Here is an 18,025-nt window from a genome sequence, read left to right on the forward strand (position 1 = left end):
TCTTAAACATAATCAAAGGAAAGACTCAGCCCGGTGGATTCGATATGCAAAACGGCCAGAATATCGAGGCCATAGGTGAAAATGATATGTATAAATACCTCGGAATAAAACCTGCGCGGAAGTTTGTCCATAAGCAAATGAAAACTAAAATAACTATTGAGTTTATACGAAGGGTAAAACAGCTGCTTCGTTCACACCTTAATCGTAAAAATTTATTTAAGGCACTAAACACCTATGCATGTTCCGCGCTCAGCTACTCATTTGGTATTGTTAAGTAGACAAACACACCTCACAAAGGCTCAAAAACACCATCCTCGAAGTGCAGTAGAAAGAACGACATTACCGCGGCATTTACTAGGACGAGGACTTATGGATATAAGTGAGCAACTAGAAAAACACATTACTAATTTAAGAACTTATTTTCAGGTGCAGGATGAGACATCTACTCTACATCGCGCGATTTGTGCAGTAGATGACACAACACTGGTCAAACTGAGGGAACCAGAAATGCGCATAAACCATCTTACTAAAGACGAAAAAACGCGCACCTGGATGGGCAAACCTCTTCACGGGCGACATCCTAATGAGGTCAGTCAAGACCACGTCGACAATAAAGCGTCGAACTATTGGCTGACATCAAGAAAGTTGTTCCCTGAAACAGAAGGTTCATTACTCGCCATTCAGGATCAAGTTATACCAACCAAAAATTACCTGAAATATATCGTCAAAGACCCTCAGGTCCAAAATGACAAATGCCGATATGGATGTCAAGCTCAAGAAACCATCCAACACCTTACCGGGGCTGCCAGGTATTTGCTGCAACTGAATATAACGAACGGCACGACTCAGTAAGAAAGATCCTTCATCAAGTGATAGCCATCAAACTGGGACTTCTCCAAACAAACCATCTCCCATATTATCAATACGTTCCTGAAAGTATACTTGAAAATGATAACTACAAGCTATCTGGGACCATAATAGACCAGATCTCAAACTAGTTAATAAACTAAAGAGACAAACAACACTAATTGATGTGGAGATACCCAACAACAATAATCTTCGTGTTAAACAAACCGAAAAGATCGCCAAGTACAGGGATCTGGAAATTCAAATACGAAGACAGTGGAGAATGGAAAGTACCCAGACAATACCTATTATTCTCTCTACTACTGGAGAAGATATCTCATTCCAAAGAACCTCCTAGAAAACATAAGAAAGCTAGGTCTGAATGAACATCTCTATAAGACCATGCAGAAAGCTGTACTTCTCTCAACGTCCAGATGTGTACGAAAATTTTTGGGAGATACTCCAGCATACCAAGTCACCTAGGGCTCGATAACACGGAAAGACTCCCACCAGAGCTCAATCCTTTTGATACCGTAGGTATCTGGGATGAGTGAATTTTCCCCTTAGAGGGGGTGTGAGCCGTATGGCTAAATCTAGATAAAGAATCAGAATGCCCACTCTGCTTGATAAAATAAGTACGCCCATCTTGTTCACGCAGACGGAATCAGTCATGTTTTAAACGGAACCAATGCTGTTCAGTGACATTTTATCTGGTGTGCATAAAAAAATTTCCCCCGTTTTAATTTATTTACGGTAACTATAGACATAATATGCACTATTTTATTCGTACTTTTAGTTGAAGAATAGATTAAATTATTTTAAATGTACCTACTAAATTATTAATCTCTAAAAATTTAAATTACAGTTCTGTCGTAGCTTGTCACAAATTTCTCAATTCGAGTCTATGTTTCCGTTTAAAATATTCTGTTATTTATTCTGTGCCGCAGTAGTCAATGTTTGGTTGCTAAATAATAGTTAACGTGAAAAAAGCGATAAGTTAGTTAGTTAGTTCTACATATCTTTCACCTTCTCATGAGTTCTTTTTGTTCTTTTCGTGAATGTTGTTTACAAAGAAGCGGTTTTACCTTTTATATTTTTTCACATAGTGATTTTTTTCTGGTGCTCCTCTTCCATGTAGGTACCTACGTGAAACGAAGGTGTATATATTTGTAGATGACCGACTAGAACTCTACAGAAGTTAGAAATTCTCCAAAATATATTGTTGAAACCTTGGAGGTTTTCTTCATCATCCAGCCTTCTGCGTCCAAAGTTGAATATAGGCTTCTTCTAATTTCTTCTAGTTCTGTCGGTCTTGAGCTTCTTGCAGCCAATTCCCAGCGCTTTTCTTACTCTTAAGGTCTTAAGTAAATGCGTATCATTCGGTTTTATGATTTCGTTTTGTTAATCCTCTTCACCTTTTCATCCCTCATCCCGTCCAGGGACGTATCCCAGTGCTAAAATATATTATAAGTACTTGGATATTAATAATGGATTGCATATTTCACGTTGGTAAAATTGTATCTTAATATTTGCAATGTTTGTCATACTGTTACGAAGGTCAGTACTTGCTCAATGTCATTAATGTCATTAGTCATTCGTATCGGTTTGGCTTTGGCGTTGGCAAATTTTAAAACTAAACATCTTTGTTTAAATTTTTTAAAACATGAGTGCTGCCGCTGTCGTTCTTTTTGCGTGCTCTCGCTGCTTTGCTCGCCATCCGTTTGAAGATTTATCTCCAGGACAACAACTTTGTAAAGTGAGTATCAATCAAACATAACCTACTTCACTTTCAAACGATCTTTTTGTTTGAAAATCAAACGTAGTCTTTAATTTAGATCATTTTGCGTAAGAAACATATTTGTTTTGTCCAATTAGGAGTGCCGCGGGGCTTTTCCAGTAGTTAAATGCACTTATTGTCGTTCGGAATTTCAACAGACCTCCAAAGGAAATACTAGTACAATTTGTAAAAAGTGCGAACAGAACGTTAAATCTTACGGAAAGCCAACTGCTTGTGAGTATTGCAACATCATAGCTGCGTTCATTGGAAATAAATGTCAAAGGTGCACAAATTCAGAAATTAAATATGGTCCCCCAGTCAACTGTGAACAGTGCAAGCAAAAGTGTGCTTTTGATAGACACGATGATGATAAAAAGGTGAAGTATTAAAAATTTTTATGAAAATTCCAGTATGTGAATTTTTGATATTTTTAGGTTGATGGCAAGCTTTTATGTTGGTTATGTACTCTTTCATATAAAAGGGCATTGGCTAAAACAAAACAAGGAGATGCTGAAAGAAGGCACCTAAAAATGGCCCAGTTGCACAAGAAACATAAAGATAAGTGAGTGATTTTTGAAAGCTGAGATATGAGACATTTGTCAAATTTGAACCAGAAAGTATATAGACCTTAGTAGGTCCACAATCATGTATCTAGTATGTAATGTGTGTATCAAACATAATACAGTGTTGCAGAATTTTCAAGGTTTACCAAATACTTCACAAAAATGCATAAAATGGTTGGTTTAGGTCAGCAGTGGCCAACGCTTCTTGGTAGTGTGCCACTATCTGTTATTTGTGCCACCAAAAATTTTCTAACAAACACTTCAATAGGTGGAATTAGTATGAAATAACACAAAACATTTTTACGTACAAATTTATTTATTATTATTTGTAAACAAAGTTTATTATTATGTAGTGGGTAGTGTGGCTTTTCAATCTGAATTTTGTTAATTAAATCTTAAAATTTAGGGTTCATTTTGAACAATATTGTTATTTAATAACATTCATAGTTAAAAACATTTCTTCACAAACATATGTTGAACTTAAAACAATAAGTACTCCAAACAAAATTTTGAAGACGGAAAATCCACTGTGGAGACATTTCAAAAATTCAGTATAATTTGAATTGCTTGTACCTGATATAAGCTCTTTGTGTTTATTTTTCAACTGAAATAGAAAAAGGATTAGTGGAAAGTGAAATATTTTTCTGTTCTTCCTGAAAATGCACAAATCTCATACTAAGTAAGCTTTGAAGAGTTGAAATTAAATTATATACTTATAACGAAGGTTGAATTCTATTGCTACCCTTCATTTTTTTTGGATCTTTGCCAAACTTTCTAGTATCATCTTTGTTTGTTTGAGTTCAACAAGTTTTTCTAAAATTTTGCTAATTCGAACTGTACAATTTTTAATATACAGTAATAGTAGTACAAAATCCCACTGCAGGATCACTATGTTCATAATGTAGTTCATCACTCACATTTTTACATACATTTAAAATTAGGAGAATACATTGATAATAGGTTGCCAGCCAAAAGTGGCTGCAAACATTTTTAATTCAAGTAATAGTAATTAATTTTTACAAATATTTTATTTTGTTCATTTATTTTTTAAATAAAATACTCTGCTCATGAGGTATTTGCATGTTTTTTACATCACATTAAAGCTAATTTTTTTCTTAACACTTTCACTGCCATGAGAAGCATAACATGATGCACAGGTAATATGACTTTACAGTTGTGAGAAACAAATATCAATTCTTACGCATCACAAATTATAAAAGCTGCGAGAAGCAGTCATTGCCTCTCATATCAATGTATCGTTAATGCAGTTTAAAAGTAGACGGCTGTAAGCAACAGAAATTATATTTGGCCTCTGAAATATGTGAACCAATCTTTGATTCTCACAGCATGAAAAGTGTGTTACTGATAAAAACTGTATACTCAAGTCAACTATTATTTATTTATTTTTTAAAGAAAACTATCATTTCCATACATTGTTATTTTAATAAGAAATTAACAAAACTTTATTTTGTATATTTGTGTATTTCAAAAAAACAACTCAAACAATAATGCTTATTACATTTCATACAAAAATATCCTGACTCAGGAGTTTTCAATTGAGCATTTTTTCATCCAGTTTTAGCAATAGTTTCATATACTCAGTTCGCTATTCCCAGTCCAAACTGTCTAGTGAATTTAGTAATTATTTTTTTGCGAAGTTAGTTACTTTTTGACAGACTAAAAGTGGCTGGAAATTACTATACAACCAAGCACACATACTCATAGCCAATATTAATAGTAAACAAACTAAATAATAAATAAAATAGAACTTTATGAATTACAGACAATCAATATTTATTTATCTGCACTAGAGATGTGTAGTTCACCATAGAAATAGTTCAAATGAACGATTCTTTCAACTGAACTAATTGAACTAGTTCATTAATTTTCATAGAACTAGTTAACTGCGAACGATTTGCATTATAAATTGTGTCTCTCTTTAAATAAAACTTTTAAAGAAGAAAATAATGAATGAATGAGATAATATATTTATTATTTTGAGAATGGGATAGACTGACTAGTTTAAAAAAAGAAGTGTTGATTAGTCTCAGATAACAGATCATAATTCTTATGAACGTAACAATAACATAAACAGTCTTATCTTAATATCATAATGGTTCGGATTTTATGCCCATGCATTGGCTTGAACGTTGACATGCTGTGTTGTTTCTCGTATTTTAATTTTGAAATAACAATTTTAAGTTGTGGTTAAAATGATTGATGCATCTACATAAAATATAATTTTATGTAAAAGTGAGAATGAATATGTGTTATTTAATGTTCCTAGAAAATTCACTGATTTTTTTTGTAAGGTTCTTTTAGAAATAACCTAATATAGATACCTATGAGTTTAAATATACGTAAATATAAAAATAAATCATCCGTGAACCATATTTATATTTAAAACGATTAATAAAAAACAAATCTTAATAATTTTTTGCAAATAAAAAAAATGTTATTTGCAAAACATTTTTGAGAAATGAATTTAAAACATTTAAACCTAAACATATGATCGAAAGAAATGGTTCCGAACCTGAACTACTTGTACGGTAGTGAAAGAGTGAAAGACTGACTGAAAACCGAAGAAAACGCGCGGCCGGCGCCGAGCTTGTGTGATGATAAGACGAGACATCTGGCAACCAGTTATGTTAGGGTTGGATTTCGATTTCGGTCCTACAAATAGTTCTTTCGTGAACTAGTTCATTTTTGTGAAATAGTTCTCTTGAACTAGTTCGTCTAAAAGAACTAATAAGCACACCTCTAATCTGCACCATATAATAAATAGTTTTGTTAAATTATAACAACTGAAATATAATTTTTAATAATCATTTTTAAATATATACTAACAAAAATATTATGGGTTTAGTATATACTTCCACTATTTATACTAATTCTTCTTTTTTTAATGAAAGAAGTCTGTAATAAAAGTTTATTTAAGCTGTTAATACTGTGAGCTAGGAACTTTTGTGTTGTAAGTTTCCAGCTATGAATCAAAATATGCCCGAGTTAAGCGAATGGACCTTAACAAACAACACCTATGTGTTCCAACAAATGACTGTCGTTAGCATTAGGGTTTTGTTGAATAGACTTTATTAGGCTTACTATGAGGTTCTCTTTGAATTTTGTCATAGTCATTTCCTCATTTGGCACTTCTTTTTATAAAATATAGGAATTTACTAATGTACCCACAAGCAGTTCAATTACTAACTTTCTATACCACTTTACTCCCTTTCTCAATGAGGTGGTGTATGTTTTCATTTGGTCAGACAGATCGATGTATGTTTTATGTTTATTGTAGTTACAACTTTTGGTTTTGACTGCCTTCTCTGAGTTGGACAGTGTGATTTGTACTTAGAGTATAAACATCGCATTTGTCTTTATTTTTTAATCACCACTCCTGTATTACTTTCAGCTGCAACTGTTTGCCCCTTTTGCAATTTTGTATCAATTATATGTTTGACATTTAATTTTGGGTTGGTTCTCAGAGTTCCAACTAAATGAGTGTTTCTGTTCTGTAATTTATGGGCTAGAGAAATACTGGTGTACTAATTATCTGTATAAATTGTATGTCCCTTATCCAGTAGGTTAGTAGACAAAGTCAGTATGGGAATGGGCATATAATTGTAATAAATGATATCAGATAGCAAGACTGCATGAATCATATGGACTGGTTTTTGTGTGAATCGGCATATGATGCTCACGTGTGCATATGATGCGTATGAAAAAAATGTGTACATATATGCTTAGTTTTTAATTTTGTGTGTATATAGAGGGGAAAATATTTACGACGGGAAGGACCCTCTTTTTTTGTTAGTTGTTAGTCTCATAGTGTTAATATGATAATATAAAGTTGCCTGAGAAAAAATGGTCAAACATTAGGGTGCCAGTTGCTAAAAACGTGATGTATCAAAGATAAAGTAAAATAGAGTTAGGGCGCAACAACACTGGCTTGACAAGTGATAATATGTATATTATTATATATTTATTGACGCATGCTTTACAAACTCGCACAACTGACACTTCAAATCAGTATCGGTGCATGCTAGCTGTCTTTTATTTTATATTTGATACCTCATGTTTTTAACAACTGGCAACAATAATTTTCAACCATTTTTTCTCAGGCAAACTTATATCATCATATTAAGAAAATAATTAGCTTTAATTTGATATAAAAAACATGCATATATGTCATGAGCAGCATATTTTATTTAAAAAATAAATGAATGAAATAAAATATTTGTCAAAAAAACTAATTACTATTAATTGAATTAAAAATATTTGCGGCCATTATTTGACTGGCAAACTATTATCAATGTAGTCTTCTAATTTTAAACATATTATATAAAAATGTGAGTTTGATGAACTGAGTTATAAACATAGTGATCCTGCAGTTGAATCTTGGGCTATAAGAAATCTTTATGTTTTGGTTCTTGTTGCTTTGCCATATAAACAGTTTGTTATATTTTTATTCTCATTTTTTACATGGAAACTGTCTATTGTGCACCAGTCATACTGATGTTAGTTGGCTTCTTGCACATCTTTCATTCTTTCACAATAAATTCTGGACCCTATACCAGCTTATACAGGTCAAAACGATGGGTACCATATGTTTTTGGAGGTACTTCCTAATCTAAAAAATGTTGTTTGCCACTTACGATCTAATAATTCACAGTCATGCAAGATATGGTCGACTATTTCAGGTCCTCCGCTACATAATCTGCAGCTTAAGTCTCAATGAAACGGTCTCATTCTATGCAGGTGTTGCTTAACTGGCACATCGGGCACTGGGATCCAGGATTTTTACCTCTTCTACTCTTCTGGCAAATGCATCAGCTCTTTTATTGCTGTGTACTCAACACTGACCCCGAACCCATATCATTGTAACACTTTTAGTTCTGCCAGTTTGTAGATTACCTCTTGGCATTTGTGTTACATTAACATTATCATAGAAAATGGAGCAGTGGATATAGTATCTTTTTATCTCTCACTAGCAATGTTTTTATGTGCCCTATTAGTGTAATTAAGTTTAGAAACATAACTTAGAGACTATTTTAAACAATTAAACAATACTAGCGGACAGTTTCCTCATCATATAGTTCAAATTTGACAGTGTTATCTTAAGTAATAAAAAAAAAGATAACAAGGTAGACTTTTTACAGCTAAGACATTGTTTAAGCATCTCCAAATAGCGTTACAGAAATGCCATTGACAATATAGATGATTAGTCACACTATTTCAAGAACCTAATTTACTGAGTGGTAAGAACCAGTGGTCAGAGGATGATTTGTGAACATTAATCTAAATATTTCATTCGCATAAATAAAGTATGAATGCAAATGTAAGAGATACAAATAAATTTTTATTACATGTGTTTATCACCCGCCCCTATTAAATTATTTATTTTTGGCACATACATAAAACTTTTTAAGGTTAATAAAGGTTGGAATAATGATAGTATGCTATACTTCAAACTTTACATCATTCAAGCATGTCGCACTCATCAGGTGACAGTCTTAATTTCGATTTTTTAAATGACAAAGTACATCCTGTGCTTCTAAAACAGAGATTTTAAAATTGTGTAATACTTTGTTTAGAAAATTTACAGATTTAGAGAAAAAAACATTGATCTAATCAATAAACTTAATGCTGTTTTTGTTAAACAGCAGGTTAATTGTATTTAGTAATTGTCAAAGATAAACAGTAATAATAACTTCAGTTTTGTTACTATTTTAAAATAAAAATATTTATTGTGACCTCATAATGTAGAAATAAAATGCGAAATGTTATAATCTATAGTGAATGTTGTCAGAAGTACCATGTCATATTAAGAATTTTTAATGAATGCTTTCATGATCATCCAATAGACAGGCACTATTCAAAACTTCAAAATAAGAAACAGACAGAAAATGAGTTTGAGCTTACTCGATTTACCCTAAAACTGTTGCTCACGTTTGTGAAATAGATCATAAGACAGTTGTAAAGGATCTAAAGAAAAACAAATTCTATCCCCACAAAATAAAAATGGTTCCAGAATTAACATATGTTGGCCCAGATAGATGGATGTAATATTGCATAACAAATATTGCACAGAATCCCGAATATCTCTAAATTAAACAATTCTAATAATTATGTTTTTATAAGCACTCTAGGTGCGTTAGCAATGATTTCCATTAGACCATGAATGGTGTAAAATCGGTCATGTTTTTAAGTGTTCTTTTTAATAATAGAAAAGTCTTTGTCACAATCCATAAAAGAATGCCCTGTTATCGGAAAATATTGCACTATCTTGGAAAATTTTATCATATCAGTGCCAAAAATTCTTAGTAAAGCATGATTTTTATTTTGTCCCTGAAAATTTATTGTCGCTATAGAGTGAAGTTTAGTAACGCCTTTAGAGTTTTTCTTTTAAATTATATTCCAAAACAAATAAGCCAACATCAATGGGCATCTTTTTTGCTATATCTAAAAGATAAATGTACAAAAGCGCATTATTTCCTTGGTATCCTGGATACAAAATAAGTTTGTCGTCATCTCCTTGTAATAGAAAAATTCTGTTACTGGTATTACTGGAAGCTGAATATTCCGCATAAAATCAAAACACAACGAAAAAAGATTGGCTTGTCATTTACTTCCATTTCGTGTGTTAATTTAGAATAAAAATGGTTTATCCTTCTTTTATGTAATTACAGTGGAACCTCGATTATCCGTCTCTCTATTAACCGTCACCTCTGTTAACCGTCAGCGTTCATACATAAGTTATATTGTCTATATAACCAGCAGTCTATAATACCGTCTGAAGCCGGTATGCTGCGAAGTGACGATGGAAATATCACGTGCTCTTTTCTGCCTGCGAATACAACATCATTGATAGAGCCAATGGATCAATCGGTAATTCGTAAACATATCGTCAAATAATAACTAATTGAAATTTTTTTTGTAAATTCCTTCATTTCTGCATCAATCGTAATTTGATATTTGCTGTAATTTGATATTTATAATATGTTTGTGTCGAAAACACTATTTTATTAAAAATGAATTAATTTTAATTAGTAATTTCTAAGATTATTTGCTCCTAATGCAATTCTTTCAGAATAAGTATCATCGATTTGATGAGATTATTGGAAAATTTGCAATTTTAGTAAACGTCACATTGTGCGATGTTGCCATTATTACGTGCAAATTACAATATATTTTTTTAACAGTTTGTTTACAATAAGTCACTATTGTTATCATTTATATCGACGGGTAATAATTAAAATGGCTCATTTTTATAGAATATGCATTAAAAATTGAAGGACAATTCTCATGAAATTGGAATTTTCAACACTATAATTAGGTAGATCTGTTACATTTGTGGACAGGTGCTTTTATTTCAATTTATATGTGTAGTGAATCTAAAAATGTACAAAGTAACTCTTAATGTAAATAAATACTTTACATACCAGGCGTACACTAAAAGTTACTAGCGGAAATTACCCGATTTCGTAAATTTTGACATTTTTTATGATAACCAAAATTGATAGATTGAAAATTAATCGCTTGGTTTAGCAACAACAAATTTTTAAAACAATCAATTTCCTGGCGTGACAATCTGTCATGAAAATTTTCTTGCGATGATTTTATACAATTTTAACACCTGCTCCACAATTTGAACAAAAAATGGTTATCCATTGTCATTTATAAACAAAGAATTCCACAAGATTGAAGAAAGAAAACAACAAAATACCAAAAACGATCCGGAAATGCTCACAAGAAGGGATTTTAAGATATTGAAACCATATGTATAAGGTTATACATACATACATATATGTAAAAGGCTTATCAGAAAAGTTAAAAAGGATAGGAAATAAATACAACATTTAAAACAACCAGCATACAGATCTATTCTGTCCAAAGTCAAACCAAACAACACACAGGAGAGATAAAAGAATTGCATTTATAAAATACTTTGTAAATGCAACCATTTTTATCTGGAAGAAACATCAAGACTACCAAGTGTTAGGATAAATGAGCATGAATCTTACATTAAAAACAGAGATGTTGATGTATCCCAGATGTGCAGACATGCCTGGGATAATGAGCACAGAGTGCAATGGAAATATGCATCAATAGTCATGAAAGAAACAGACAAAAAAAGAGGAAAATCAAAGAGGTAGCTAGTTACTAAAGGAAGGAAAATGTGTAACAAGCAAATCAATAAAATGTAGCAATTTCTGGTTACCAATACTAAAAGAAGAAGTCAGCAACAAGAATATACCACCATTAACGAGTTAATAGCAGGTCAGAGACACATTATCTATAGCTGCATAAGCACTGAAAGATCAGAAATTGATATAAGTCTGAGGGTATAACAAGTATAGATGTATATATTAACATAACCTGATCATGCCAGCAACAAGCAGTGACGACATCATCTTTTACAGTTGTTCGATCTGTCTCTCTCTAGCGTATTGAAACTTCCCACTCGCTCTCTCCCGAACACAAAGAGACACTGTTATACTTACTTGATGTAAGATAGAGACACAACTAACAACGACAACAAAGACGGTGTTATCTATGTTTATATATATATATATATATATATATATATATATATATATATATATATATATATATACGTCTATGATAACATCTCTCAGAATTTCATTCAAAACATGGCTATGCCTCAAAATCGAGGCCAAGTAAGTCATCTGTCAAATTGGTATTTCCACCCACCGCCAATTTATAATTTACATGTTAAGATCATTAATAACTGTTATTTTAAAATTTTTTGAAAACTATATCCACATTGGTTATCAAAACATCAAAACCAATATAAAATGTAATTCTATTACAATAAACTATGGTTTCTTCTTCTTCCTTTTTGTATGTAGGCTTTAAACCCTGTTTCTTCTTCAATATTAGCCTCCTAAATTGTTTAAATTATCGCACCATCTTTTTTTTGGTCTGCCAATAGTTCTTCGTCCATTTGGTGACTTAGTGGTATTCGTACTATCATATCCTCTGCCATTCTACTAATGTGTTCGTTCCACTCTTGTTTCCGTTTTGTCACCCATTCATTTGTCTTTTATATTGCATACTCTTCTTATGTTTTCGCTTCTCTCCTTATCCAACAGACTTTTCCCTGATATTCGCCGAAGTATTTTCATCTCTGTTGTTTCTAGTAGTCGACTCGTTTTAGATGTGTCAGGTCTTGTCTCCGCCGTGTATGTTAATATAGGTCTAATTGCTGCTTTATAGATTCTTGTTTTTGTGTCTTGTCTTAGGTGTTTGTTCTTCCAGATTGTGTCATTAAGACATCCCGCCACTTTACTTGCTTTTAATCTTTATTGTCGTACTTCTTCTTCAACATCTCCGTAACTAGTTATGTCTATTCCCAAATATCTAAACCTTGCTTCCTGCTTTTTACATCGCAGTGGGTATTTAGATGTTGCCATACATTTGGTTTTTTCTGCTGATATTATCATATTGTATTTCTTGGCTGTTGTATTGAAGGTGTGTGTTAATCTTTAGAGCTCGTCTTCTGTCTCGACCATTAATGCGGCGTCGTCTGCATAACATATTTGGATTTCTTTGTTCCCCATTCTGTAACCATGGCCTTTACGTACTGCTTGTATTATTTCGTCCATTATTGTATTAAAGAGGAGTGGGCTTAACGAGTCACTCTGTCTGACTCCGCTTTGTACTGGTATACACTGTGTTAGTTTTCCATTTATCTCTGCCTGTATTCGATTATGGAAGTAGATGTTTTCGATGGTTTGTATAATATTGATTGGTATGTTTCTTTTATACAGTAGGTGTAAGACGTTTTCTACTTGGATGCGATCGAAAGCCTTTGTCAGGTCTATAAAACATAGATATGCTGGTTTATTGTACTCGATGGCCTTTTCTGTGATTTGTCTTAGTACAAATACGGCGTCTACGCAGGATCTTCTGGATCTGAATCCTTGTTGTTTATCTGATAAAGTTATTATTTTATTGATTTTGTTGGTTAGGACTTTTGTAGTAAGCTTAAGTGCGGTGTTCAGTAGATTTATACCTTTATAATTGTTGGGGTCTTCTTTATCTCCTTTCTTGAACATTTGTATCATTATGTTGTTTCTCCATGCGTCTGGTATCTTGCAGTGCAATATTCGTTTTTGTATAAGTTTTGTCGTCTCTAAGGTTATATTTTCTCATCCGTGTTTTAGAATCTCGTTGGTTATTCCCGGTGACTTTTCTATTTTTGAGTGAAATCGCTTTCTGTCCTTTTTGTAAACTGTTCCCAGTGTTCATTTTTTGTTCTTCTTACCAACTGCTTTGTTTCATTTCGTATTCTTCTATAGGTGTGTCGGGATTCTGGAGTATTTAATGTTTTGTACTTCGTGTAGGCCTCTTGTTTCTCTTTACATCTCTCTTTTATTTCTTTTCTGAACCATGGTGTATTGTTGTTGATTCTTTTTTTCATTGTGACTTTGCGTTTTCTAGAGCTTCTGTTGCTGCTTCTTCAATGTTCTTTTTAATTTTCTCCTAGCTCGCGTTTATATCTTCGATGTCGTCTATTTGTTTCAGCTGTATCTTCTGTGCTAGCCTCCTTTGGTACATTTCTCTTGTAGAGTCGTTCCACAGTGATTCTACATTGAATTTTTCCTCGGTGATTTCCTGTAGAAAATGTTTTGGTGTTATTTTCATTCTTATTTTGGCTAGTACTAGTGTTTGTGTTCACTCCCTGCGTCTGCTGAGTTTAAGGTTCGGATAAGGATTCTTCATGAAGTATTTCATCCAGGATGGTTTGCAATTGTTCGTAGAATGCATCTCGTTTCTCCTTAGGTTTGCAGTCCTCGGGGCTATAGGTGGATATGACATTTAATTTTTCGTAGTCCATTATGATGTTCGTATGTATTATTCTTTCGCGGATATAACGGCAGTTATTTACGTTGTCTTTAAATTTTTTATGAACAAGTATACCTACGCCTGCTCTCGTGCTCGTTCTTTTTTCTTCACTCCACTGTATGCTAGAAAATATTGGTCAGTTTCTTTGGCCTTTACCTTAAATGTGGTTTAATCATATTAAATAATATTTACCTTAAACATGCCACAAGAAAACAGTTTCAGAACCTCTTTACTTAATTGTGCTTTTAACTTAATTTTTTGGGAGTAAACCACAAATAAAATTAAAATATTTTTGAAGTTTCGATTTCAGGTCTTGAAAATCGGTTAAAATTATGTTTTGAGAGCATTTTACCAGAAATTAACCACACGCTGAAAAAAATAGTTGGCAAATACCAATGTGGTTTTGCAGACAGAAAGTTATACTGGATATTTGTTCTACGACAGATCCTCCATTTATAGGTTATTTTTATATTATACAAAAATATTTAATGTCATGTGTCAAAATAAAAGATTTCTTCTTAACTGTTTACAATAACTCTTTTTTAGACATAAAGTATTTTGCACTTTATTAAAGGATCCTGTAATAAAGACGGCTGTCATCTTATGGTTACAATAACTCTATTGCAATCACAAGTTGGATTTAATTTGGTGCAATCAGATGTATCTATAAAGTTCGATTTTTTTTTGTGAATAATACATTTATTTGTAGTGTAAATTTACTTGTATTTTATTTATTTTTTTTAAACTCGTAAAATAAGATAACTTACCAAAATCAAACTTATTGGCTTTATATTTTGTAACATTCTTCTGAAGCTATTTTCTTGTGGCATTTTAATATTATTTACTATCTTTAATGGAAATTAACCACAGTTTCAGTTGAAAATACGTTTATTTTCACGTTTCAATTTCCACTTTGCTATTATGATAAAGATTTCCGAAGTGGAAATAGAAATGTCAAAATAAATGCATTTTTAACTGAAATTGTGGTTATTTTCCATTAAAGATATTAGATAATTTATATTCTGTGTTACATATATTACATTTTTTAGTTTCCAATTGTAATATGTTGATGACATTGTTTTTATTTTTTTAATTAGACCTCGAAGCCATAACAAACGGCCAAATCGTCCAGATGTAACAAAAATACCGCCACCGGAAGATGTGCCTCCAATCAAAATTGCTCGCAATAACTCCGGCGGACCAGGAAGAGGAGACCTTGATCCAAATAGTTCAGATCATGTAGTTGCGATGACACAACTTAAAGAGCAAATTGCCAGCCTTCAAAAACAGTTGTCCCAGAAGAATGCGGAGCTACTCAACAAAGATAAAACGGTTTGTATATTTGGAATACGTTTAGTATAATAATTTCAAACAAGAAATTGGACTTTGTAAGTCCTGGGTTTTCACCCAACGTGAACGGAAGTCGATATTTGAACTCTTCGTATAACTTTGCGTCGAATTTAGTCATGTTTTCCAAACTTTTTAACCGAAATGACATCAAAATCGGAACTAAATATTCGAACTTTTGAATACGCGTCGATTGATATATCGTATGTACTATTTCGGCGACTTGAAAACATTACTTCCGGTTGCAACGTTGCAACTCTGGAACCGGAAGTCCGAGGTTAAATTTCTCACCTTTAATTAATTTATTTATTTATTATATGCGAAAACACCATTAATAGACTAAATCACAATAAATGCTTAGGTTTAGTACATATACATAGTAAAAATAAATGTTTTATCGTAGTAATACTTTTATATAAATAAAATATAACGAACTTAACAGCAAATCACCATTCATTTAATGTTAAATTGACAAATAAGCAGTCTTAATAAAAAACTAAAACAAAATGGTTCCCCTAAGTTTCAATGAAGTTATGTTAAAAATATTGTTTTGTTTAAAACTTCGAGGTCGCTGTTAAATGAAATTAGAATAATAACAAAGAAAAAATGCAATATTTTGACTGTCAATAAATTGTAACAAATTTATGTTTTGCCTACCATAGGGTATGATTATGGTTTTAAAAATTGGGGACAGAAATTATTGGGGCGGAGATAGGACAAGCAAAATAATCGGAACTTATGCGAACGGCACTCAGGATTTGTTAGGAGAGCTGGGGTCGTGGATAAGTAAATGACAAGGGGTTTGGATTGGGGCAACTACAAAAAAATGGAACAAAGGGGTACTAACATGAATCTCTTGGGACAAACAAAACAAAACACAGAAAGGAAACAGGAAACACCTCTAGTAATTTAAAAAGGACGCCACTTCGAGATGCCCAATTATAACTATTACAACAGCTAGTTGTAAAACATTTATTGTGTCTTACCACAAACAGTTATAAAAATAATGACACAAATTACATAAGTCTATACCAAAATAAAATATAAAAAAGACTTACATATATATCCTATCTGTTTACAATTGGGAAACGCTACAAAAAACTTTCAAAACTATTATTACATAGAGGTCAACCTTTTTTTTTTTTAAACAAAACAAATTAATATCAAAAGTAATAAAACGAGCCGTCATAAGTTAACATTAAATTTAAAACAACAATTAAAATAAGTTAAACCATAAAATTTACATATTACTTTAAATATTACAATTTTATCCTGTATGAAAGCAATTATTGTTATTTAAAAAAAATGTCTACCTTACTTTGAAATTCATACACAACAAGTTACCTGGATTTCACTTTATAGCTTTAGGTTCCTGAGGTTGGAAACTGGTGTTGAACTTTCTAGACACGAACACGCGAACAGAAGGACTGCATCTCACACTGCGAATTGGACCGACCATTTGAGGCTGTAGCCGGCACCGAACACAAAACTTTGGACCCTGCCTCTTAAAAAACAGGAACAGGTAGAATTAGACTGCATACACATTAAACTGCTACCATCAACCGCCACTCAAATCACTTTCCATAACGTAAGACGAAGATTTCCATGAAAAGGGGCAAAAACAGAAAACTTTACAAATTCGACGAATGAATTTGGATCCAGACCTAAGCCGACTGTCTTTTACAGTGACTCGAGTAAGAATGAGCAATTACCTTGCCGTCAAAAACTTCTCAGCGATCTCAATGGATGTTTATTTGAAAAATTTAAAGATGAATTGAAAGAATTCGGTGTTTTAATACGTACGAATGGGAAATGAAATACACTAAGATTATTCTTTGATATTCTTTAACAAATACGAGGGGATTTCAATACATATCCAAAGGATTTTCAAATGCTACAAAATTAGCGAAAATAGCAAATATTGGCTTTACTCATAACTGTAATTTGTACAAAGAATAACCTTACCTTTTAAAATATTGGCGTATTAATCGTAGCAGGCAGTAGAATAGTGTTGTATTTGACGTCGCCACGCGACGCTCAGCGCCGAGGTTCGATAGGACGTAACGGAAAAACTGGATGTTTTCACTACGCTGTTTCGATAAGAAGTGTTTCGCATTTGTAAGGATAACAATCTGCACCTACAACTTCTAAGGGGTGATCAACGGTTCGTAAGGAAGGTGCATCCCGTAAGTCAACTCTATTGTAGGGCGCTTTTGAATGGCGATAATCTAACTTAATGGTCATAGTAATATGATACTTTACAGCGTTTCTATGGTATGCAAGGAAGTGACCCAACATAACAAAGAAGGTCGAATCTTTGAACTTAAAAACCTACTATATGTGTTTAAGCTAGTTTAACAATGGGATTTTACTGAATAACAGAAAATACTATCTTTTAAAGCAAATAACTAGTTAGAATAGACCATTAAATAAGACCATATTATAGTACAGTAAAAGAAAAATATTAAATGAAAATAAATACTGCATACTTTTCTAAACATTCTCCCGCTCCAAAAACGAATGTTTTTAAGAACAGCTAAAAGTATAAGTGTAAAGAATAAACATGAAAGATAAACATGAATTAAGTAAGAATGAAATATGGATTGACAAACAAGCGGCT

At 32.4% G+C, this 18,025-nt stretch overlaps 1 protein-coding gene across 2 annotated transcripts in view; it reads left to right on the forward strand.

The window, feature by feature from the left end:
- Positions 1-2,419: 2,419 nt before the first annotated feature.
- Positions 2,420-18,025, forward strand: part of LOC140443835 (protein FAM76A) — a 30,673-nt gene continuing 15,067 nt past the window's right edge. For both annotated transcript variants that reach the window (XR_011951271.1, XM_072535309.1), the window contains exons 1-4: positions 2,420-2,602; positions 2,722-3,000; positions 3,058-3,185; positions 15,156-15,390. Coding sequence is in view for 1 of the 2 variants with exons in the window: in XM_072535309.1 (XP_072391410.1) it covers positions 2,510-2,602; positions 2,722-3,000; positions 3,058-3,185; positions 15,156-15,390 (735 nt within the window). In the remaining variant the exon portion in view is untranslated. The remainder of the gene's footprint in view (positions 2,603-2,721; positions 3,001-3,057; positions 3,186-15,155; positions 15,391-18,025) is intronic.

This window comes from Diabrotica undecimpunctata, chromosome 6 (assembly GCF_040954645.1).
Source record: "Diabrotica undecimpunctata isolate CICGRU chromosome 6, icDiaUnde3, whole genome shotgun sequence".
NCBI classification, from domain to species: Eukaryota; Metazoa; Arthropoda; class Insecta; order Coleoptera; family Chrysomelidae; genus Diabrotica; species Diabrotica undecimpunctata.